General features: G+C 34.9%; 3 protein-coding genes across 4 annotated transcripts; 1 reads left to right on the forward strand and 2 right to left on the reverse strand.

Annotated features, from left to right (window-relative positions):
* Positions 1 to 4,184: 4,184 nt before the first annotated feature.
* Positions 4,185 to 6,688, forward strand: LOC120114827 (40S ribosomal protein S3-3-like). Its single transcript, XM_039135606.1, has 6 exons — positions 4,185 to 4,311; positions 4,409 to 4,556; positions 4,646 to 4,817; positions 5,989 to 6,043; positions 6,139 to 6,270; positions 6,352 to 6,688. Exons 1-6 carry the CDS (start codon positions 4,276 to 4,278, stop codon positions 6,526 to 6,528), a joined length of 720 nt encoding a protein of 239 aa, XP_038991537.1. The 5' UTR covers positions 4,185 to 4,275; the 3' UTR covers positions 6,529 to 6,688.
* Positions 6,689 to 7,917: 1,229 nt separating this feature from the next.
* LOC120114828 (vacuolar protein sorting-associated protein 2 homolog 1-like) lies at positions 7,918 to 10,868 on the reverse strand. 2 transcript variants are annotated; one of them, XM_039135608.1, is made up of 6 exons: positions 10,679 to 10,868; positions 9,774 to 9,904; positions 9,024 to 9,128; positions 8,301 to 8,561; positions 8,056 to 8,217; positions 7,918 to 8,021 (listed from the first exon to the last, which is right to left on the reverse strand). In XM_039135608.1, the coding sequence occupies exons 1-5, from the start codon at positions 10,713 to 10,715 to the stop codon at positions 8,077 to 8,079; spliced, it is 675 nt and encodes a 224-aa protein (XP_038991539.1). In that variant the 5' UTR covers positions 10,716 to 10,868; the 3' UTR covers positions 7,918 to 8,021; positions 8,056 to 8,076. The 2 variants fall into 2 exon arrangements, with proteins under 2 accessions (XP_038991539.1, XP_038991538.1); XM_039135607.1 differs by having other exon boundaries at positions 7,918 to 8,217; positions 10,679 to 10,866.
* Positions 10,869 to 12,801: 1,933 nt separating this feature from the next.
* LOC120114830 (myosin-17-like) lies at positions 12,802 to 25,230 on the reverse strand. The gene is made up of 39 exons (XM_039135611.1): positions 25,013 to 25,230; positions 23,640 to 23,768; positions 23,189 to 23,332; positions 22,918 to 23,063; positions 22,694 to 22,850; positions 22,532 to 22,594; positions 22,164 to 22,322; positions 21,934 to 22,083; positions 21,719 to 21,855; positions 21,469 to 21,615; positions 21,288 to 21,389; positions 21,117 to 21,174; positions 20,925 to 21,026; positions 20,733 to 20,770; positions 20,421 to 20,547; positions 20,166 to 20,336; positions 19,378 to 19,509; positions 19,155 to 19,264; positions 18,773 to 18,833; positions 18,289 to 18,466; positions 17,862 to 18,067; positions 17,589 to 17,708; positions 17,393 to 17,491; positions 17,050 to 17,271; positions 16,023 to 16,162; positions 15,684 to 15,801; positions 15,537 to 15,587; positions 15,354 to 15,434; positions 15,061 to 15,231; positions 14,757 to 14,912; positions 14,471 to 14,677; positions 14,170 to 14,307; positions 14,016 to 14,086; positions 13,841 to 13,940; positions 13,699 to 13,755; positions 13,546 to 13,602; positions 13,377 to 13,457; positions 13,200 to 13,282; positions 12,802 to 13,101 (listed from the first exon to the last, which is right to left on the reverse strand). The coding sequence occupies exons 1-39, from the start codon at positions 25,013 to 25,015 to the stop codon at positions 12,978 to 12,980; spliced, it is 4,596 nt and encodes a 1,531-aa protein (XP_038991542.1). The 5' UTR covers positions 25,016 to 25,230; the 3' UTR covers positions 12,802 to 12,977.
* Between the last annotated feature and the right edge of the window lie 813 nt (positions 25,231 to 26,043).

The raw sequence follows: 26,043 nt of genomic DNA on the forward strand, positions 1-26,043 counted from the left end.
TGGTGGTGAAGAACACGTGTGGATTTAGACACATAGCATGTGACATATTTTATCCGCAAATTATTCGATTATTACTGTCCGTACTCTATTTTTTAAAATTTTTTACTAGGGTGAAATATACAAATAGGATGGGCACCGGTCGTGTTTCAATTAATCCGGATTGATCTGAAAAATATATTTTTTATTTGATTTGAATATGATTTGATTTTTCAAGATAAAATTAAAATTTGGTCTGATCTAAACCAAAATAATATATTTTTATAAAATATTATTTTTTATTAATAAAAATATGAATTTAATTGAAAAATAATAATATATAGGGGGTATTATTATAATTATTTTTAAAATATATAAGGTAAAATAATTTTTTTTGGGTCGGATCGGATATTTTTTTATCTTAAACCCAAGCCTGACCCCTAATTTTTTAAAATCCGACCCGATCGGGTTCGGGTCCCGTGTCCATCCCTATACACAAATGATCACAATTATAAGAAGTCGTTTTGTTGAGATATTTGACTATTAAAAGTTACAAAATGATATATAAGATGTTGTTTTGTTAAATCCCTCGACTATTAAGTTACGAAATGATCACTCAATTATTCATTATGTTCTAAACTCATCATTTTTCGTTAAAAAATGACGATATTATGAGATGGACACTAACATGCTGACTGGATGATGATAAAATCTAATATCAGAATCTTAAACGATATATATCAGCATATTAACATCCAACTCCACACTTGTGAGACTCTGATTAGTATCTAAACCGACGTATGATGTTGCTTAAATATTGGTTGAACGTTAAACAATGAACCCTAAATATAGTTTACATCATATTTAATTTCTAAACTTTAAATCTTAAACTCTAAATATATTTCATACCATAAATTCTAAATCTTAAATTTTAAATATATTTCATACGAATTTAAACTATCATTTAATGTTCAAATTTGGTAAATAAATAAAAGAAGGTCAAGAATAACATAATCGTATCTCTAAAAATTTAAAATTATTGTAAATTTAATATATATTTTTATTAATAATATATTTTAAAATTTAAAATTTAAAACTTTATCATTTAATATTAAAATTTTAGGTTCGTATCTCTGCATACAAATCATTAAGTAACCGTCGATGTTGGGTTCAGTGCTTTCGTGTTTCTCTTTAAAGATTTCGAATTCTCTTTTGAGTCCCCATTTTTCATTTATGCTTTCTGCATTACAAGTTAAGAGGAGGAGGACAATGAGAAAGCCCTGCAGATTGCTTGCAGGCCAAGGAGAGGACGATTTGAAGATTGACGCCGCGAATGAGATGTCAAAACTTGACGCAACTGGTCTTGGGAAGTCAGTGAATTTGACTAATCTATGCCTCGAAACCATATATCTAATCGACATCCTGGTTATTCTCGACGCCCTGTCTGGTTTTATTTGCTTGCGTCTCAAGAAAAGTAAGAAACATTTGAATGACTAAGCCTTTTGATGCTTTTCTTGCTCTGAGTTACTAAGTTTTCCTCTGTTTCTTTCAGGAAAGACATGGCATTGCCTCCGATGCCGAAGCCATTTATCCATACCGAGGAAGTTTAAACGTTTTTCCGAATCCGAGTACTTAACGGGGATTCCGGATTTGAGTTAATGTATGTCTGCAATGATTCAGGAATGGAGATCTAGCGGTATCCTTTGTGAACGAGTACCTTGCAAGGAAGCTAAACCTCGAACATGAATCTGAGGTAATGTCGTACGCATACCGATATACGATCTGGGATAATCACTCGATTCTGTTTTCAAATACTCGAGCATACACTTTGAATGCAGGTAGAAGTTGTGTTTCGGTTATCCGTTGGTCCCGGACTTAACACTAAACGACCTGATCGAGATATGGCTAGACTCCATATCATGTGTGAAACCCGTGCAGGTGAGAGGCAAGAACCGCGACGGCAGAAACTTTTTGATGGAATTAACGTATAGAAGATCGAACGAGCGGTGCACGTCGTCGTGAAGATCGGATTCGGAGAAAATTATGGAACCATTCTGTTGGTGCGAGTGACCGGACATTTCCAAGTCATACTTGTGTTCTGTCTTCTGTTGTTTTGGTTCATAAATGGGTGTTGAGTTCATTAGTTTTCGCCTATTGATATCAACTCAGCGAGTTGGGTCATTTCAATAATTGCAAACTCAGTCCTCTAACAACAAAGGGGATTTATTATAAAACAAAAGATTTTTAAAATAATTTTATTAGTTCATAAAATAAAACTATGTTAGAAGGATCGCTCTCATAATAAATACAACAACAACAACAACAAAACATTATTCTCATATGCAATGGGGTAAGGGGAGGTAGGGTAGTAGGCTGCCCCCAACGCTAGGTTGAGAGCAGTTTCCGTGGAAGACCTACGGCAGTCAAAAAATTAAAAATAAAGATAAAATGCAATGCATGTATAAATAAATAAATAAATACAGCTCTCATAATAAATATTTGTAATATTTGATTTAAATTAATTAATTAATAAATTAGATATAAATGATATAAAAAATTAATGAGAATTCATCACACTTTTAGGGATTTCTTTTAAAAAACACAAAAAATTTAAAGTTGAAAATATCAAAAGACAAAAACTTGAAATTGTGATTGACAGGGAGTATTTAATGAGTTAAACAGATTGTGAGCTGCTCGAATTTGATTTTGTCAAAATTTGATTAATATTTAACTTGAGTTGACTCGATTTAAACTCGAGTTTGACTCAAGACCTTAACAAGTTGAATCGAATAAGGTCTAATTTGACTCAATAAATTTGTGAGTAGTTCGTTAATTTTTTTTTTATAATTTCTTAGTAATTACTTTAAAAATTATTCCACTCAAAAAAAAGAAAGTCTAAATAATAATTACTAATTTACTAGATAATAAGAAATATGATAAATTACTAACTAATAATTATTATAATTTATTAATCTAATAATTTATTTATTTTTATTAATCTAGGGTACTTACAAGTGGTAGTATTTGTTATAATCTATTAATTAGGGAACTCGAACCCGATAGGTTCCTACTAGATTCGAACCGAACGGGTCATTTTTTTTAAAAAAAAATTGGATTCGGGTCAGGTTGGGTTTTTTAAAAGGTGATGTTCGGGTCGGGTCGGATTCGGGTTTAGGGTGAAAAATACCTGACCCGACCAGACCCAAAAAAATTAATTTCACCTTATATATTTAGGAATAATTACAACAATACCCCTCTATATGTTATTTTTTTCAATTAAATCACTATTTTTATTGAATAAAAATTATTCCGGGTTGGGTCGGGTCGAGTTCATATTTTATCTCAAAAAATCGGATCGGGTTCGGGTCAGGTGAAAGACATATATTTTTCGGTCGGGTCGGGTCGGGTGAAGTATGTACAATTTATTTATTTTTATTAATCTAGGGTGCTTACAAGTGGTAATATTTGTTCTAATATATTAATATACTAATGTACTAGTTTGTTGTATTTGTGAATTGTTAAGCTATATATAGTATTAGTAGATTTTACTTATAGTTTAAAAATGAGTAAATTACGCGTTTAGCAACTAAACTTTTAATTTTTAAAATCATACTTAAAGTTTAGTTTTTGTTTCATTTTAGTATCTTGTAGTTAAAAATTTTAGTTTTTGTTTCATTTTAAAACTCCGATTCAAAATTTGTTGTTAAGTTTTGAATTTTTTTAAAGTTTAGTTACTAAAACAAACCAAAACTGATCGTTTAGGTACTAAAGCGTTAAGTTTTTAACGGAGGGGATACTAAAATGAAATGAAAACTAAATGTTAGGTATGATTTTGGAAAAAAAATTAAAAGTTTAAGTAAGAAAACAAATCAAAATTGATTTATATACTAAATGTGTAGTTTACCCTTTAAAAAATATGATAACATTTTAGTGAGTTTAATGATCAATGAATCGAATAATAATTTTTTTCAACGAGCACGAGTTGAACAAGATTTTAACAATCTTAACGAACAACGATCGAGCAATAAAAATTTTGAACGAGTATTGTCTAACTCGTTCGATAAACACCCCTAGTGAATAATCTTTTAGAGTAATTGGGCAGTTTATCTTAGCCCTAAATCCATGCAATCGAGAAACCCTAAAAGAAGGCCCATTCAACATGAAAAAACCCTAGCCACAAATTACTATATTTTGCTACACCTTAGGCCTTTTCTATCCCCACTTTTTAGGGTTTGCAAGCTTCAGCCTTCTTCAGATATCTGCATTTTAGCTTCTTCCACCTAAACCCTAGAAACAAACATGGCTGCCGCTGCTCAAATCAGCAAAAAGAGAAAGGTATTTTATTCAACCTTCCTTTCTTCTTCTTCTTCCATTTCTTCCATATTTCTCCAATTCGTTTTTATTGAATTTTCATTATTTTCCATGTTTTCAGTTCGTCGCCGATGGAGTCTTCTTCGCGGAACTCAATGAGGTCTTGACCAGGGAACTGGCCGAGGATGGATACTCTGGGGTCGAAGTTAGAGTTACTCCCATGCGCACTGAGATCATCATCAGAGCGACTCGCACCCAAAATGTTCTTGGTATTTTTCCTTAAGAATCTTACTTTATGGTGATGGGATTTTCCTTTTAAATCTGGGTATTTTAATGTGTGGTTAATTGGGGATTATAGGTGAGAAAGGAAGGAGGATTAGGGAGCTAACCTCTGTGGTTCAAAAGCGATTCAAGTTCCCTGAAAACAGTGTCGAGCTTTACGCCGAGAAGGTCAACAACAGAGGCCTTTGCGCCATTGCTCAGGCTGAGTCCCTTCGATATAAGCTTCTTGGAGGCCTCGCTGTTCGAAGGTATATACTCGTAATCGAATTGTTTATACATATTTAATGCATGTTGATGCTGTACTTATTTGATTTCTGTAATACATGGAATAGATTTTAATGATTAGGGTTAGTTATTCAATGTCATCTACAAAGCAGATTGGTATTTCGATATCAATTCTGTGTCGGAAGGTGACAACAGTAATTAGATTATATTCCTCTGCTTCGTTAATGCCTGCTGAAATCCATTTCATTTCCAGGCAGTAGCCTTAGTGCAGGGAACAATGTTGATTTTTCTTATTTTTTAATTTTCCTTTGTGATATGGATTGTATTTTGTATGTGTATATGATGTGTTTTCAAAATGAATGCCTATAGTTGTTGGTGTTTTTGTTTAGTTAGTTTGTCCTTGACATTTTGTTTCTAGATTTTGTCATCTACAAAGCAGATTGGTAATTCGCTACCAATTCTTGTGTCGGAAGGTGACAACAGCAATTAGATGATGATATTTCCTCTGTTTTGTTAATGCCTGCTGAAATGCATTTCATTTTCATGCAGTAACATTAGTGCAAGGAACAATGTTGAAATTTTCTTACTTTTTAATTTTCCATTGTGATATGGAATGTATATTGTATGTGTATATAATCTGTTTACAAAATGAATTCTTTCATTTGTTTGTGTTTTTGTTTAGTCGGTTTCTCCATGACATTTTCGTTCTGGATCTTGTCATCCACAAAGCAAATTTGTTTTACTGATTTTGTGTTGGAAGATGAACCAGATTGATCCAACGGTTTTCATACATTACCATTTGGGAGGGTACATCTTAACGTTTTTCAATCTTGATTATCCGATGTGATATTGAATTTGTTTTGCAAATCCTATGTGTTCATAGATGTTAAATGGACTGATAGTGTGTATGTAATTTCAAAATGAATGGTTGCATTTGTTTGTTTTTATTTTAGCCGGTTCATCACTTTCTTTGACTCTAGATTTTGTCATCTATAAAGCAAATAGGTTATTCTTATACCGATTTTGTGTCGGAAGATGACAAGATTGATCCAATCCTCCATTACCATCATCATGTATGAAGTCAAATGGTTTTCTTACAGTAACGTTTTGGAGGATACAATTTCGTATATGACATCAATTTGTCAATTCTTATTTGTGTATTCAAAGCTGCATGTTGTGTGATGGTTTGCACAGGGCCTGCTATGGTGTGCTTAGATTCGTCATGGAGAGTGGTGCTAAGGGCTGTGAGGTTTGTACCACGGTGGATGTCGGGCATTATGACATTCCTGGTTTTATAGGGTTTGATTATGCTAAGAATTGTACCATCACTTTCATTTGCTACAGGTTATTGTTAGTGGAAAGCTAAGGGCACAGCGTGCCAAATCTATGAAGTTCAAAGATGGATATATGATTTCTTCTGGTCATCCAGTGAATGAGTATATCGACTCCGCCGTCCGCCATGTTCTTTTGAGACAGGTTTGTCGTTCGTTTACTTACTCGACTATATGCCCTCCATTGATTGCCTTTTCTCATTCAATTCATCTGTTTTGAACACAGGGAGTGCTTGGTATAAAGGTGAAAATCATGCTCGACTGGGATCCCAAGGGTAAGCAAGGCCCTACAACTCCCCTCCCGGATCTTGTCACAATCCACCCTCCTAAGGAGGATGAAGTTATTAGGGTCGAACAGCCTGTTGTGCCGACTGAGATCGAACTTCCTCCGGTGGTGGCTTAATGCTGACGACTGTTATAATCATCTAGTTGATTTTTGGAGTATGTTTTTGCCTTTAAAATGACCTCTGCTGGATAGTTCCTTTGGTGGTTTTCAAATTTTGTTATACTAAGAAGTTATTGCTTTATAATTTTATTGAAGGATTTCTTATTATATGAGATTTGTGTCTGCTGATAATTGTTAGTAATTCCTTTCTCTATATTATGATAGGAACATGTTAATTGAACTAATATGAATCGATTTTAAGGAGAGATTTTAATATATTTTAATTAATTCAAGGCTAAATTATCAAAATGGCTGTAACACCAAATTCAAGTAAATTAAATTTTGATCACTTTTATTATTGAATAACAACAATGATAGTGCAATAGTTGCTCAAAAAATTATGATTCAGTTGATTCGATTTTCTCCCCTTGCATAGATAATCTAGGTCTTGAACCCAAATTAAGTGAAGATTTTGTTCATCTTCTGCACAAAAGGTTTCGGACTCGATTTGGACTTTAGCAACGTCTAAAGAAGGTTTGGGTTTTTTGCACTCAGTCCTGTTTTATATTTGTAAATGGAGGTACTCGATGGTGGGAAATAGTTAACGACAAAGATAGGCATGTCTATGCTCGGTCGAACCCTTTACGGTTCGAAATCATCCAACTCCGACGGCATTTATGACAGTTTAGATATTGAATTGTGTTACAATTGCAGATTACTCCAACCGGCAGGAGTTTCGAAAACCAGAGCAGGAAGATGCTTTCGAGCTTCAAGTACTCGGGGTCCGGAGACACGGGTGGATAATATGAACACGCGGTTTGTTTTATCAGTTCAGTCGGAGATGAATTTAGGCAGCTGCATAGGTGCAAGCATTCTTTCCATCTTGATGCTGCCTCGATGGATACATTTCAGAGCTCTAAGTGGGGACATAGATTATAGCTCGCTTCCCATTTTGTACATACTACACTGTAAGACCTTCCTTCTAAAACCAATAATTGCAGTTCATTTTCTCGTATTCATGAGTCAGACACGAGTGTTAGACGCATCTATTTCAGGAAAAATGAAGTGTTTAAGCAACATATGAGGAGACAAAGCTAGTTATAACTATGGTGGGTGCTAACAATGTGCTGCAAATACTGCAATGCAAGTTATGTAGGGGCAAAGCTCGGAGGTGCAGTTAAGTAAAAATCTGAACAAAACCGACCTTAAAACGAAAAAATGCAGGGGGAATAATACCATACAAGTTGACCAGAACATGAGAATACTAGTTCTATCTCCTCCGGCTAAACAGACTCAACAGTTACTGTTGATGATGCATTTAAATTCGAAATGAGGCAACGGGACATGCATACAAATAGAATCAATTCATCATAGCCTATTTACTACCAAAGCATGTAGAAATTTACAAAAAGGAAAAAGTAATTTAATGTAGTTTCCGTGTGTTTCCAAATCTTGACTCGATAAACTCTCGCACGGGTTTCCAAGATGTTACAATTCAAATGTATTTTTGCCTTCCACCAAGGAGGGAATGTTCATATATTATACAGAAGTAATAAGGCATACTTGCTACATCCTTCTCAAATTGTCTAGCCTTGCCTGTAAGTCACCATCTATCCCACCGTCGTCGTTCCCAGTTGCTTCTGCCTGCGCAGCAACCTTACCCTTTGAAGCTGGTGCTGAAACAGCCGATGATGGTGCATTGACAAGCTGTGAATTGGATCGAGATAAGCAGAGTAAGTACATCATAATAAGATAATTATGGCAATAGATACAAATGGTGAAAATGTCACCTCTTGATTGATATTGACCCCAATCTCATCAAGAACTTGACTGACAAGTTCTTCTGTTTCCTCTTCTTCCTCATCCCCTTCCAAAGCATCATCAACTGCATCACCCATTACCTCACTAACCATCTCCATCTTCTCGTTCTGCATCTCGAATTCTTGCATGATTTTCTGCAACGACGGCAAGTTCATCTGTCTGTTCATCTGGCCCATTGCCTTTGCCACACCTTTCATTGCTTCTCCCATCGCTTGTGTCGATTTCAATGTCTGAAGTAGTATAGAAAATTAGTCAAGCTTGAAACTTTACATACGCAATAAAATCAAAGATTGCAAATGACTTCAGATACATAAATGTCAGCCAACTCAAACAATTTTATCCTCTGCCATACAACCGGAAGCAAAAATGTTTCTTTTCATCATAATTGGCGACAGCTCAAATATTTACCCCCCCCAAGTAATTATATGGAGAATAGAGCTATATTGATCTTTAACGCTATGTTCATTTTACAATTTGTCAAACAAAATAGTCAAATTTATTACTACATGTAGAGCAGGCCATATTTCAAAACTTCCTATAATGCCCCCTCAATTGTTATGGGTAGTGACTTTCAAGTACTTTACAAGCGTTACAAGAAACCTGTACACACTTTGGTGGGTTTTTTTTGTGTTGTGGGGGGGGGGGGGGAGGGGGGGAATTGTGAGATAAAATGTACAGACAAAAGAACATACTTGAATTCGAAGAGATACGCCTTGGAGCTGTGATTTAAGCTTATAAAACTTTTCAATCTGATGTCGTGTTCGGATAAGGTCTTTCGCCATCACCTTTACAGCTCCCTGAAATAAGTTTCCATCAGTAAAGCCATTTGGAGGATATAGACTAGGTGGGTATGAAAGCCGATTCATGTTGAACAAGATACACAGATCATGTATAATAGCTTTAAAATGTTTAGTAGTTATAAGAAACCAAGTTTCCGCAATAAGACGGATGGAAAATACAATATTGAAGCACAATGAGAAACTTGTGACCACATCGCTTGACTAATATCAAACAACACACACGCACACATAATCAAGCAGCAAAATGATAAAAAGAATTGCAAACTCTAACACATATACTTGTGCATTTTATTTAAAAATCGGGAAGAAGAACAAAGCACTTCAACTTTTTCTTGAAATGGTAATGTCTCTGTGAAAGTGGTTGTCAAATAAATCAAACTAATCCTTCAAAACACTAAGAACACATAAAACAGAATAATCAAGCACTGGTCAAGTCAGGTTAACATTAAATCACCAATAAAGCAACTTCATGTATACCAAAAACCAGAAATATTTTTTCTCAAAATTGCCTTCAAATAAAATTTTCCAGCAGGTAAGCACTTGATCCAATATATTCTACTTAAAAGCAGAATATAATAACACATACACGAAAACTCGGCAAAAAAAAAAAGTAACAGTATTCATGTAGAAAAAATAATTCACCATCTGCCCTTGCTTTGCACTTTTCTTTATCTCTGCAATCAGTTTCTTCTCTTGGTTCTGAAGACCTTGCCTCTCCCTCTCTATCTCTCTGATAGACTTGTCAATCATCCTCTTATTTTCCCGCAGAAGCTCTGAACCCAAAAACCATTATATTATCCGACATCTCAATATGAAATCAACTACAAATATAAACAACTGTGCAAACAATCTTATTATACAAAACTAAACCAGAAAAATGTAACCCTTAACAAAATTCAGACTAATTTCTAAAATTAACATAATATTAGCATTACATATCAACATTTTGAATTATAATAGAATTATAGGAAAAAATAGTCTATCTCCACAAATAATCGTCAGCAGAATACAATCAACTCCTACTTTAATAATGTATATTATCCAATTACTAGAACCCTCATCAGGAATCACTTTACGAAATCCAAAGGTGACCATCGAAACGAAATTCATAGACTGTTTTTTTCGACATTAATAAAAAATTGAAATAAATATGAATAAAACAACCATTTAACCATTCAAAATGCTTGAGGACACACCTACACTTTAAACTTGCATCTTTTCAGAAAACACAACATGGAATTTACACATAATCAACTTGAAAAAAAAAATTAAAATCGAAACAAATATGAACAAAGAACTCAGAAAATTATCGATCTTATCATCCAGAACAAAACCAAATAAACATATAGCGCAAATACTTTGAACGATTTCTACAATAAAATTGCTAGTTGAATGAGAATCACGAATATTATCCAACTACTAAAATCCTTATCGGGGATCACTTTACACATCCAAATCCTTAACGATCTAAACGAGAATCGTAGACCCTTTTTCCCCTTAATAAAAACTTTAATGACTAAATTAAAAAAGAAAGCAAAAACAGATACCTGCAGGAGTTTTTCTCTTGCCAAAGAGGAAGCTCATGTTTAATCGATACTACGGGAAAAAGTGCCTGAAAATGAATCGGAGGATGCTTCAATGACCCGATCTGATGAAAAAAAGGGGGGTTTATGGTTGTATTTGGGAAGGAGATTGCTTCTTCAAGGAGGATTTATCGCTGTGCAGCGAAGGGAATACCGACTTTTGGTTTGGGTCTTTTACGCGGTATCGTTCTAGTGGTTAAGGAATTGGAATTTAGAATAATGAATGGTGTAAATACCTTTTACGTCCTCTCAATTTTAAAATTGGTTAAATTGGTTCTCTTAGGAATTTATAATTTAGTTCCTATAAAATTTAAAAGTGATCTGTTAAAGACTATTAATCATCGAAAGAATGTCAACTTAATTCAAACGTAGCTTTAATATGATTTGGTGGTTTATCTTTCTCTTCATATAATCATGCTTTTAGTCCCCTCCACTATGTTAAAAAATTGTAAAAAGACATCAGAGGTCCTTATACTTTTGAAAAAAATCAGTATACCCTTGTATTATTTTCTGCTCTCAATTTGACCCTACTTAGAAAACAAACCTAATGTGACATTTTAACCAACGTTTTCCATCGTTGACCGTTACAATACTGATGTGGCAGTTCACCGACGTGATGGTCCACAATATTGACGTAACAGTTCAACTGTAATGTTTGAGTTACCAATTTATGTCATATGTCATGCCATTCGTCACGTTATCAACTAAAATGGACTGTCACTTCAATACCGTGGACTGCTATGTCAGCATCGTGAACTGTCACGTCAACATTATAACGGTCAATGACGATAAACGTTGATTAAAGGTTAATATTGAGTTTATTTTATCGATTAGAGTTTTATATTAAAAAAATACGCGAGCTATATTATTTTTTTAAATACAGAGATCTCTTATGCCTTTTTACCTAAAAAAAATAAAATAAAATGAGAGTATTTATCTTTATCATATTTTACAAGGGATTTTGCTTCAATTCTTTTTTATTTTTTACTTTACACTTGAATTTGATTTATCTCAACTTTAATCAAATTTGACCTATAAAATTAATTTTAATCAAAATTCATCGAATTTGAATAAATTTATTATTTCTAACATAATCAATTAAAAGACTTAAATGTGGCTAAATATCATAAACTATATAACAACGATGTTGCCTTAATGGAATGACTAATTTATGATACCACAACCACTAGTAGGGTCGAGCTTGAATAGAGTAAATCTCGAGCTCGAATCAAAATTTATTGTATTAATTTGATCAAATATTGTTATATAATTAAATTTGAATTTAATTTAAAATATAATTCAATATGTTTGTTTAATATTCGCTATCATATTCATTAAATATTCATGAATATATTCATTTAATGTTTGTTATATGTACGGATTAAGTAACCTCTATAGTTAAAAAAAAGATTATTATTTCTTTAAGACTCGAATACTTACCTTATATTAATAAAAAAAGAATAGATGTAAATGTTTTGACCAAATTCAACTTCCATTTGAATTTGCATGTTAATGGTAAAATTACACCAGTAGTACTTAAACTCTAGGATCTTCATAGTTTAAACTTCAAATTTCACTGTGTCCAATTTAATCCCTATATTCACCGAAATTTAAAACGTAAAAAGTAAAAATAAATGAGTTTAATTATGAACATAAATAAATGATTCGATAAACGAGTTTGTTATTGAACATAAACAAACCGAATATGTTGTTCGTGTTCATTCATTTATTAAATGAATATAAAAAAATTGTTCATACTTATTTATTTAACTTAACAAACTGACATAAATAAATGCTATATAAATAATTCACGAACAATTCACCGGATATTCGGTTCATTTGTACCCTTACCGATCACTTTTGTGTTCTCAATCATTCATTCAGTAGTAAAAGAAAATTTTGAATTTACACCATTAACTCAAACAAATCATAACCTATCAAATCAACAACTGTAGTTAATTACACAAAAAAATAAAAAATAAAAAACCAAGTAAACCTCAATAATAATAAAAAAAAAACCAAAGGAGCCCCTTGCCCCCAATTTAAAAAAAATAAAAAAATTAAAAAAAAAATTAAAAATGGAAAGACCAAAATACCCTTTTTGGACAGAAAACCAACCTATTTCTCTTGCACATCACCACAAAAATGGTGAAAATGGCTTCTTAAGACATACCCCCATGTCTTTGGAACATGGGGAAAAGAATGAAAATCAGGAAAGCTAAATAAACAGTGATGTAGTTATATGCACAAATGAGTACAGTGATCAATCTGAACGTGGAAGTAAGAAACCGAACCCGGAGTTTTCTCGAATCAACAATGGAGGTTCGACGTCGGCTATGTCAACTTGTTGCAGGGACTTGGAGATGTCATCCACCGTGAACGGGATGCTGCATCGACATATGAATTGTACATGTAAAAGCCATGAAGCACGTATGGGGGTTTAAGTACTCGTCTACACACGAAGCGAAAAGGAGGTACAAACTACCTTGAGTCGTCGTCTAATAGGAATGAACTACTAACGGCATTGTTGGAGTCCTCGGTCATCATAACTCTCATTTTTGCAATGACCTGTATCACGAAGAGTTCGTCGATAAATTTTGCAGGTTTAGTATTTCACCGGCCGTATATGTTAACGTTAGGCATTTCGAGAGTTTGGACTTACATCTGATGACACACTATGTGTTCCGTATTTGTCGTCCCAGTACATTGTGCTGATTCGGTACAATTGTTGTATGCTTAGTACCTGAAGAAACAGCAACACGAGAAAGAAAGTTGAAGATTTAATGGAGGAAAAAGTATTGTGATGAATTCGGAAGAGAGAGGGATGTTACCGGGCAAAGCTCTTTCGTTATTTCATCCAAGGTCTTTTTCGGTTTCTGATGAATAACCTGAGTTGCGGAGAAAAAACGGATCGGCAGTGAGTTGTATGAGATTGTTATTAGAAACCGTTATCGGAACTAGAAATGTGATGAAGTTAATCTAACCAGGAATCCGATAGCCTGTCTTATGTGCTTCAGTTCATCCCATGCCGAACCTGCATACTGTCCACAAGAAGAATTCAGGTAAAGGAACAAGCGAAAAGAAATTAAATGGTATAACAGTCGGAAACTATCGCCAAGAGTTTACTTCCTCAGTTGCCTCATTGCACCATTGTTCTAATTCAGCCAAGCCAGCTTTCACATACTCCCCATTACTGAACGAGCAACACTCGCGTCGCAAAAGAAGACTGCACGAAACACGAATTAATCATGAATTTTAACTCTCATATAACAAAAACACGAAGGGATACGAAGAGAGATACCTGTTGAATAGCTGAACGTTAATGAATGAGAATATCTGAGTGAACACTTTATGGGCTAAGAAAGGAGGTACCTTCGAACCAGAAAAGCGGGACTCATAAGATCAGTAAAAATGTCGTTACCATTTTTGTTTTCATGCAAAGTTCCGTATCTTACATGGTTTGCTTTCATTATATCCAAATAACGGTTCAAGCTTTTCGCAATGCTTTGCCAATGAGCGATTAAAGCTTTCTGAACAACAGCATTTGCTTGAGTACGTCCCTTAACCATACTTGCCCGCGATGTTCTAGGAGCCTGAATTGCATCGAATAGTCACCATAAATAAGCAATTTCTGAAAGTAGTAGCTGTAAGTTACCGAGCCTCATAAGCCATGGAACGACACATACAGAACTCGTAAAAAAACATCTTATATTCTCATTTTAAAAACTGGAAAAGGAACCGAAAAGTAGAAATGACCTGAATACACATTCCAATCAGAGGAGAGATCTCTTTCTTTAGATTGTCTCTTATCATTCCATATATCTTCTCCAGGAAGGCAGTCAATTGTTGCTTAAACAGTAATGCAGGGTACTTGGCCTCAACTTGCCCTAAGTCATCTAGCCTACTAATCCCGCGACTGCTAAGAACCGAAAGGCCGGGACTTTGGGGAGATCCACGTAGTCCCTAGAAAGCAGGAAAAGAAAATTGATTAAATATATGGAAAGCGAGAAAAGTTTCAGTAAGACAAATGATTGCTTCTTACTTGAGACATCCTCCCAAAGAGTGAAGCTGATGATGCCCTTCGCCTTTGTGGCGTCAAACTTGCAGCTCCACTTGCTTTAAGTGTGCGTTGAAGCAGCAGCAATAACGTTGACGAATTGGATAACCAATACGCTAAGACATCATTATTGCCCTGGACCTTCAGTAAGGTAGACACGACTTATTAATAATATTCTTTTCATCCGAGAAAAAATGTGAAAGAAAAGCGACAAGACGCTGATGATTGCAGCTTCGCAGTTGTTTCGGTTAATAATGTAGAAAACTTTAAAAGCCAAACTATAGATTACCTCTATGGAGGAAGCTATTGTTTGAATGATGCGGTCGAAAACAGTCGATTTTTCAACTTCGAATGACCTCCAGTGAAGAAGACATTTGTAAATAACACAAGCAGCAACTGGTTTGCTCCCAGAAAATCCCAAATTTTGTGATATACACTTGATCAGGAGGCCCTGGTTCTCCTAAAACACAAAAGGAAGATTACAAGCAATAAATCAGTACTGGTACATCAATATGAATAGTTATCGGATAAGATCTAGCATTGAGTTTAATAGAAGTGTCATCCATTTCGATGGCCACTAACCTGCTGCTTTTCATTGAGGTTTTTCTGAGGTTTTTCCTCGGATTCAGGCTCGCGTACATTTGATATGGCAAGAGTCATGTCCTGAGAAGATACTAAGCATTAAGCAATAAAATATAACTGATGGAACATCTTATATCCTATAAAGATTCATTTTCCATTATCACAAACAACGATATTCCTTACCGATAGAACCTTTGTTTCTCCATTTATAACATTTCCATTCCCGGGTGTCCTCTGCAAATTAATTAACAAATACTCAGGATATATTTCTCTAAGCATGGTACTTACAATATGAGGATGTGAAATGAACTAATAATATCCAACTTTTACCGGAACAATCATTGTTCTTTGTCTTGCAGTCAAAGGTTTCCCAGTTGGTGATATTGCCAGTGACTGTTGACGAAGTACTTGAATCTCGGATTGTGAATTGGAAAGCTTCTCTGCCAACCTGAAGCATAGAATGAATAAACTTTTAAGAGGTTGAATGATATTAAATCAAAAGGTTTTCAATTAGACGTGAGGAACAGGGAAAGGGTGCTTGCAAAAAGCAGTAAATGAAGTAAAATGTGCGGCAGACATTTGAGTGTCATGAGTCATGACAATTGGACAGGATAGGAAAAGACGATTAATTTGATGCTGTATTCAAATGAGCTTCTTTTCGACTCAGACCTCTGCACAGATTCCTGAAGTTGATCCACTTTTTGTTCTGAGTCTTCAAGTTTCTTTATTAGCTCTGCATTTCGGGCCTCAGCATCCGTACAAGCATTACGAGCCTCCTCCATGGCTTTCCTTTCTGATAGCAATGAAGCCTGCAAAGACAATCGAACATCATCCTTGCTGTTATCATCAAAGTTCCTAAAGACTTCAGTTATACATACACACATTTAAGTTAATTGCTCAGCGATATCTTGCAAGAGAAAGAGAATCCGCATTATGCATCAAATGATATACACAAGGCAAATGCATGATTTACTAATTTCAGATAACTACAGTAAGTAATTACTGATTTGTTATCGTCCTTGATGTTTATCGTGCAACTCGATTGATTCATCAACATTAATTGTTTCATATTCATATCTTGATTGTCAATTTCATCTAGAGATGGTAATGGGTCGGGTTTTTTGTTCAACCTGACCCGATAATCGTATACTCCCCCCTCACTCGACCAGGCCCGAAGAGTATATTCCCCCTACACAAACCTGATCGAACCAAATGCTTGGAGTATAAACCCGACCTAATGAAAAGTAAGGACTTAATTTAAAAAAAAAACTATAGAAAAAGGGGGTATTATAACAATTATCCCTAAATTTATAGGAAAAATTATACTATTACCCCGGGCCGGGTCAGAGGTTTTTCACCCTCCACTCAAACCCGACCCAACCTCATCTTATATAAAATCCAACCCGAACCTGGTTAAAAAAAAGACTCGATAGGGTCGGGTCGAAATCGGTCGGTTTCATGTTAAATTATCATTGCTAATTTCATCTGATTTTCAGTTTTGATAGGCTTCGGAAGTTGTAGCCATTGGCAGAACTTAAATCTTATCAGCACATGGAGCAACAACCAACATCATTATATGCTTCGACAGGGAATAAAATTATTTTGCATATATTCAAATTAAATTTCTTATAGAATATCAAAGAAAGGAAATAGACAGTGAATAACCAACCACAATGATACAGGTTAGAATTCTTACCTTCAAACTCTCTACCTCGGCTGTTAAGGAATCGATCTTTTCAGTGTCCTGGACAATGACAGGAGTCTCCTTGACGACAGGAGGAGCTTCCTCAATAGCTTTCCGCGCAGCTTCTTGCTCTTGCTTGACTCGCGCATTTGCTTCTTCCACTTGTAATTGCATTGCATGCAAAGCATCCTGTAACTTGGCAATTTCTTGTGCCTTCTCCTCTTCTAAATCAGTCTGTTACAGATTTATCAAGTAAAGGTTTAAGTGGTTATATAACAGGTAATGGTTATGCTTTACAGAGGACTGCAACAACAGTAATATAACATATGTTAGAATATTAAATGGCACAAATTACCCTCAAACGTTTCTCAAGCGACAAACGCCATGTAAGTTCTTCCACGCGCTTTTCGAGTTTGTATTTTGCTTCTTTTAGAGCCCCTGTTTCTCGGGCAGCCTAAACAGATTAAGAGTAATGGTTGTAATGTTAGTTTAAAGTGCAAACTGTATTAAATCTTTTGTGAGCAAAGTTGTCGTAAAGAATATGATCAAACCATCTTAAGCTTTCTGAGCTCTTTCCTCGCAACCCTTCTCCTCCAACCACATTGAGTAGTAAGTGCAGCTTTCTGGAGATTCTTATAATAAGAATACGCAGCATGGAAACGGAAAGTAGCCTGAATGTTGAAAATAGCATTCAGTCAATATTCAATTTTCTGAATTGAGTTTGATACCTTCACTTATGAAGCAATGATGGGTGCAACCTTCTTTCCAAAATCACATTGATTTTATAGAGACCGAGAGAACATTTCAACTGGTTGTAGCAATACCTGAACGATAATAGCAGCCTTTGTTTGCTTTCTGAATCGGAACTCGTTTCGAGCGGTCATTGCCCTTAAGCCAGTTTGCAACGTTATTGCCGACAACCTGACATTTAAATAGGATTCCCTAGAAATGTGCCGCCTAAAGTTCTTTTGGATCTTTACTGCAGCTGCTTCCCTTCTCAACTGCTCATAGAGTTTGCAGGCTAATATGCCTAGTTACAGTGAAAAAGAAAACAGACAGGTCATAAATAGGATAAACATTTCAGTGTGCTGTAACCCACCCCCCCCCCCCAAAAAAATAATAATAAATAAATAATCTGAGAGCCATTATTGCATGTCAAAAAAATACTTCCATATTTCTATTTGTGAAGTTCATCAGCTTCGTACGTTTTGAAATGACAACTTTTAATGACACTAAAGTCTAAAATGATACCTCGCCAGTGGGATTGCAACATGATCGCTGCTTTACGTAGGGCAATGAACTCCTTCCGTGCAATATACGTCCGGATTTGCCTTTGAATGGTTCTGGCTGCGCGTCCAATCACTTCTGCTCTCCTAGCATCTAATTCAGCCATCTGACCGGCTCGAAGGAAAACTTTGGTCTTACCTATCTGTCATGCAAACTGTGTTAAATGGGTGTAATACAAAAATAACAAACCCACTCATGGAAGGCAGACTAATCGTTGTGTGTGGATGATCGCTCAAAAATATTTAATCATGGAGTTAAGAAAATGCTCAAGAAATTAGGTAACCCATCAGCTATTTACCATTTTGGCTTAGATTTAAGCAGATAGGAAAACAAAATTACATATCTATGATAGACAGGATCTCCACTTAATCCTCTCAAGTCTCACTTCATTGTATTTCCTAAATGCCATGACCAATATTAAAAGCTCCAAGGAAGGAGTTTCAGTTACCTGATAGCCTTTCAACCCCATCTTATCCAGGATCATTTGACAGGCAACCATGTCATCATGACTACACATACAAACACACATAAAAGAAAATTTTAAAATCATACGCAACAGTAGGGAAAAGGTAAACTAGGTGCCACAAAATACATTACAGAATTATCAACATCAACCAATATACAATAAAGTGAATCAGTTACATAATGCGATGGTTTAAATTTGGCTATAAAGATTTAAAAGTGCATCCATCACATAACCTCAAATTAGTAAGAAATATGATGCAGAGTTTTAATTTACATATTATCAAGGTAAGCATCCACTGAATGAATATGTCTATCTCTGTCACAAAACTTATCACAAATTTACAGCTACAAAATTTGCAACTCACTTTCCCTCCAGAATTTCTGTAGCAAGAAGACCAAAACGGTTAAGAAACTCATTAAACGTTCTTCTTGTTGGATATCCAGCACAGCTGATCCTAATTGCCTCAAGAACACCCTGTAAGAAAGAAAATGACAAATAATTTCAACTTACATGACCATCAAAAGTACCAGTTTTGATAGTTTGGAGCAGAAGAAATAGAGATCATTATACTGATAAATTGTACTCACACCACAACGTAATTGCTGAATTATATTGGCATTCTCAAAAATTGCAGGCTTGAGGACATTGTTGGGCTTCACACATCTTATATAGTGAGGTTCTGTTGAGTTCAATGTCTCCATTAAAGATTGAAGTTGCAGCTGCAGTATTTAAAACAATTTTCACTTATCATAGAAGAAATTATATAAAATTCCAAGTTAAAAAGTCAGTTGTGTAAATGAAATAGTGGAACTATCAACTATGTCATCTGTCTCTAGCATTTATTAATGTTGAGAGCATCAGTTTGTTACCAAATTTAGTGTAGAACAATTCAATATTTATAAGAAAGACTGAATTTATGGTTTTTATAAGCACTGTAATGTGTATGAGCTGGTTAGGTTTTGTTTTCTGTATGCTTAACTTGAGAAAGCAACTACTCATTCCTAAATCAAGGTTTGGTTTGGTTTGGTCTGACTAGGAACAGGTACATGTCTAAGTTGCCCAAAAAGAAAAATAGGGTCAGTTTTGAATTAGGGATCAAAGAGGCTTTTAAAATCTTTATTTAAGTAGGTCTGAAGCATTCTGAAAGCTTCACTATTCCAATGAACATTAGTTTCCATTTTGTAACACGGAAAAGTGATGAAACTACATTACCCGGACTCTTCATTTTCCCCAAAGTGCTCAAAGTTCAACACTTCTGTCACATCTTTGAACAGGAGTATAAGGGTATAGCTCCTAATACGTGGAAAATTTTAGAAAAATCAAGTAAACCGTGTCTGGAACTTATCTCGATCGATAGAGTTGACAATTTGATTACCTTAAAGCGTGATCCAATGGATGAAAATTTGGATGATTTCGAAGATTCCTCAGCAGGAGGAGGAAACAAACAAGCCACAAAGGAGCACTTTGAGGCCGTCAGAAGATCCTGATGTTCAGCCACTACATAATCTTTGTTCTTGTCAAGGAACAAATCAGCCAGATAAGTTACCTGGGAGAGAAAAACATAACATACAGTTTAGCTATCTACATAGTTACAGAAATTTTATAGATATACTAAAGAAAAACATGTTACCTCTCCAGCATAGTGAGAAATGGTAAAACTAGTACGAGATAGCTTCGGTTTAATAAAACGCTTGTTGTTTTTGAATGTCTGGAACAACTTCTGAGCAAATGTTTCATGTGTGGACTTAGGAAACATACTGCATAAAGCAGTCAAGTAAACATGAAATCAACCAAAAGTAAAATAAAGGAATGTGACAGACAACGCATGTATTTTCTTCATTAAATATGTTATGCATCATATAGACATGCACATAAACAATAATGACTTTGGTTTACTAAAGCTTCAAAATATCAAACAAAAGAAAAAATACTAGCTGCATACCAAGCTTCATCGAGAAGTGCAATAATTCCTCCAGGTTTCTGCAGAAAGATAGAGCAAGCAATATTAATTATGCAAAAATGATGCATGAGACGACAGTGAAGAATACTAAAACTCATAAAGAGAAAAAGTCATATTTTTGGGAAGATCAGATCATATAAATTAACAAGAGACAAGCAAGCAACAATTTTGAACCTTCTCTATCAAATCCAACACATCTTGGTTATCAACAAATTCTATGTAGCTCCAATTGATTTCTTCTTTTGTGTATTCCTCCTGTTCCATTTTAAAAACATGCTGCAAAGACAAAATAACCATATTTTCAGAATAAGCATGGACAAGGTAGCATCTGATGTAGGGAAAAGAACAACATAGAATTTACCAAACCTGATTGAAATGTTGCTGCAGTTTTTCATTTGTAAAATTGATGCAAAACTGCTCAAAACTATTGACAGAAGAAGACACGCAAAATCTTGTTAGCTACAATAGTAAATATTCCATTTAATTGTATTTAAAGGTAAATGTCTTACTATTCTAAAAAATTGATAAATGTCTTGCCTATTAAACTTAAAACTCTCAAACCCATAGATATCAAGAACTCCAATCAATTGCTTTGAGTTTGGATCTTGTCCAATTGAAGAGTTGATCTTATCAACAAGCCTGACAGAAATAAAGAGAACTCTTTCAGAGGTTCATGCACTGTGGTTGGATGAAAACGGAACTGACGAAGTTTCTTTACCAATCGAACAAACGAGAATAGATGGTTTTAGCTAATGCATCCCTGCTACCGACTGCAGCAACAGGATCTAGAGGTCTTTTGATAATTTCTTCAGGGGTAACCATTACACGCTTTATCATTGCATCTTCCAAGCTCTTGACATCACACCTATTATATATATACATATGTATAGTTTACGAGACACTTGGATTAAAGAAACAAAATATGCAAGGTAAGGAATGAAGAAACATATTCAAGAAATGGCCCATACTTCAACAGCTCGGCAGTCGTATTAAGATGGAACCAAGATTTCTCATCCTTGATAACAGAAGAGTCAGCCTCAACTCCCTTAGCAAACTCAACATTCCCAAGGTGTAAAATGGCAGCCACAACACGAAAAATTGCCTCCTGAAATGATAATTCATTGTGAAAATATGAATACAACAAGTGCACTATTTTCTGAAACTAGCAGAAGAAATTGCTGACCTGCTCTTCCTCACTGATTCCAACTACATCCATAGCCCTTATAGTTGCAATGTATTCCTGAGCATCATCTACCCCATCCAATGCATAGCTGTCTGATTGATTAAGGTAATGGAAAGATCTAGGGTCACCCAACTTAAACTTTTCTTTAACCTGAAAATTGTTAGAGAACGTTATCAGTCATTGTCTATTATTATCAGCATAAATAAGTCTAAAAAGCAAGGTCTCAATACCTCTGGTGGTGCTGCACAAAGAAGGTAAAAGCAGTGGTAGTTTCTTTCGGGACTTGATATTTGGCAAACTCGAGACCGTTCCAGCAAATATGTACGAACAGCCGCCCCAGATATCCTCCCATTCTTGTCAAATTGAAGCTCGACAAATTTTCCAAACGACTGAATAGAAGCAAGAGGCAGGAAAACTCACAAACTAATTCAGACAAATGATAAATCAAACAATAAATTGGAGAAACAGTTTTTGTATTAAAATAGTCTGATCAGCATCAATGGCTGAAACATGAACCTGCCTTTGATATTACAAACGAGGCACAGAATATGCTATCAAGGTTGAAGAAAGTTGTGATTTTTCAGGTACCATAACAAACATACCTTGAGTTGTTGTTCCTAACAGTTTTTGCATTTCCAAAAGCTTCAAGAACAGGATTTGACTGCAAAAGTTGTACGTCCAATACCAAGTCAGTTAAATGTTATCATTTTTGTCAATTCCTTCTATTCCATGAGGGTGTTGGGTTTAAGATTCATCTTACTTCGAGAACTTGTTGTTCAACTGTCCGCCCTTCAACTCCAGATCGACCACCAAGGTATGCAAGGTAACGCATGAGCATCTTTGTAGTCTCAGTCTTACCAGCACCACTTTCTCCACTAACTAGAATTGAGTTGCTTTTCCCCTCATTCATCATTGCCCTGTTTAAATGATAAATCAGAGACAGCATTCGTTGGAAATTCTGATGTTCGGTAGGATGTCATTTACCTATATGCAACGTCTGCAACAGCAAAAACATGAGGACTCAGCTCTCCAAACGCAGCCCCTTTATACTGTTCCATCATGTGAGTATCATACAGGTGTGGTAACCTTTGGAATGGATTTATAGCAATCAGGATATTTCCAGTGTATGTCTGAGGAAAATAGAAAAGAACAGCACTTCAGCAGGAAAGGCTATGATGACTTCAAAATTAAAACACATCTCTTCCTCAAAATCTACTTCAACATGTGAACAGAGAAACAGCAGAAAATATCTTACATATATTTCATTAAGTTCGTATCTCATAGCCAAGTTATGCAGAACTCCAGGTTCATGCAAATATGAGAGCTTTGTCATGTCATCAACACCTCCGGGAGGTGCTTCAGTATCTTTTGGATAAACATTCGAGATATTTGCCACAGCCTGCAATTAGTTCATTGGTCAGTATTAGGAATAGAATCTATTCCCTAACACCCCATGCCACCCCACCCCCTCCAAAAAGAAAGAAAAAGAGAAAAAAAAGATAAGTAAAGAAGCAGAGAATCTAGTAGATGTAAACATCAAAGTTCCATTTTGAAATGACTAAATGAACTCTGGACACACTTCAAACTACATAATAGCCTGTTGTACCGAAGCTACAAACAGCTTGGTGCGGCCTTGTCTGCCTACTAACTCATAAGTAGCTCATGTTCCAGAAATACATACCAACAAAAGGTAAAAATAAACTCACAGTTTTTCCATCTGTTGTCTTGACATGAACTTCTTCACCACTGATTTTTAAAACTTCTCCATCAGTCCATGCAAGTGTGGGATCTCCAACCCATACATGAGAACCCACGATAATGTTAACAGGAACAGCCTGTGAAAATATGAAAGTATTAACTATCTAAAGAAAGAAAGAAAGAAAGTTTACAAACCCAGTTATATACAATGCATATCAGTTTAAGATGAACAAAAGAATACAATTTGAGCAAGAAGATCAAGAATGAATTAATTTCTTATCTCCAATATGTAGAAGTTCTTGAAATGAGAATATACCGACTTAAAGGACAATCCAGCTCATAAGCAATGCATATCAGTTTATGAACAACAATTGAACTGCTGTGTTTTCCAAGGTGTAAAATATTACTATTGTTGTAAATAAATTAAAGCGTGTGACAGATGCTAAAAAATGCAAACAAAAGAAAAGATCAATGCCAATAACTCAATGACAAGCAGCCGCATAAACAAAGAAATATTTCTTATGCTCCGTGAGAATTTCATAACAATTGCATGAAACTCCATCAGGTATTATAACTTAAACTTCGTTCATAGAACATGAATTCGTCAATAACCAATTCTGCACCTGTATATATGTTCAGCATCCAAAAGAAATGATAATTTGGCCTAAAATGGCATCCACCAAACTCACTGGCATAGTAACATGGCCTTACTATAACATCTTCAACCTCCATTCCAACTGCCAACATTAGTCTAATTATGGTACCAATAACTACCACCAACTTTTCACCATCCAAAACCCAAGACTTTATTCATTGTCCCACGATGCAGACTTGGCATGAAAGAACAAAACAACTAACCATTTTAACAACAGTTTGAGAGCTAATATTTTTTTGGTAACAATTCAATCATGTTATTCCAAAAAAAAAGGATATAATATGATTTACGTTTAAACCTGAAAAATTGATCCTATACTCTATACAGCTCATTCAAATCAAAGAAGCTCGTAAAGATATAAACAAAATGTAACACCGATCAAACATCTCTCTAAATCTGGACTGCATTTCGAGTTTTCAATCAAGTAATGTGAATATCCAAATTTTTCTGATCTTAGAAACTTATATATTTTAATCCTTTTAATCCGTAATTCAGATGGCATTCATCATTATCAAAAAAAGAAAAATATCACAGCATGGAACACATCAAGGAATTTTCCTATATAATATTAAGATTACTAAATCTATAAAATATATATATATATAAATAAACTAAATTTTTTATAAAAAAAAGTAAAGTAGGCACAAAATAACAAGCTGGCACGTTCAAATGATTCAACTCATCCAAAAAAAAGAGAGAGAAAAAAACAGCGAAGCAATCAAGTACCATTGCGATTATAGACAGCGATCTTCCTTCTATCTACTCATCCGATACACGATCGAGTCGATGAAAAGCTGACTCGGCGAGTCAGATCGGACCAAAAAAATGAGCTGATGATCAGCTCAAAGAGCTTTAACCAAAACAAATCTTTCTCAGAAACCAAACACACAAAAAGATGGCAGTTGATTTCAAAAGCAAGCGATCAACAACACTATGCTAAGCTTCTTTCTCACGATTTTTGCTCTCTTTTTCTACCTTTTTTTTTTGGGAAATCAAAATGCAAAGAAATGAAGCAAACGAAGGATGGCGAGGTGACTTATATACAAAGCAAAAGTTTTTTTTTTCTTTTTTGAATTATAGTTTTTTAAAGGCAAAAATGCATTACTGGTTTATGTACTTTTAAAAAATTATCAATGTGGCCCTTGTAATATTTTTCTTTCAATGTAGTCCTTCAACTCAAAAAATAAATTAATGTGGCCCTTTTATCAATATTTTTCGTCGTTGACTGTTACAATACTGGTGTGCCAGTTCACAATAGTAACATGATGGTCCACGGTATTGACATGCCAATACATTTGTCATGTTTAAGTTGCTAATTTAATCAATATGTTATGTCATCCGTCATGTTAATTTACTACTCTAGACAGTCATGTCAGCATCATGAATTGTCCTATCAGCACTATAACGATCAATGATAAAAAAAATGTTGATCAAATGACTACAATGATTTATTTGCCGAGTTAGAGGATTATATTGAAAGAAAAAATAATACGATAATTGTATTGATTTTTTTAATACGGATACCTCTGGTACTTTTTTACCTTTTTTTAAATTGTTTTTATTTTTGCTACAGTGTCAACTGGGGTCCAACAAAGCGTTGGGGGTGGCGAATATGGTCTTAGTTGGACATTCGTGGTCGCCACGGGCTCGAGACCGACATTATTATTATTATTATTAGGGTAAACTATTAATACCTCAACTATTATTAGGGATGGACATCAGACCCGAATCTAACGGGTTTCGATTCGATCGGGTTG

The sequence above is a fragment of the Hibiscus syriacus genome, unplaced genomic scaffold (assembly GCF_006381635.1).
Source record: "Hibiscus syriacus cultivar Baekdansim isolate YM2019G1 unplaced genomic scaffold, ASM638163v2 tig00110247_pilon, whole genome shotgun sequence".
NCBI classification, from domain to species: domain Eukaryota; kingdom Viridiplantae; phylum Streptophyta; class Magnoliopsida; order Malvales; family Malvaceae; genus Hibiscus; species Hibiscus syriacus.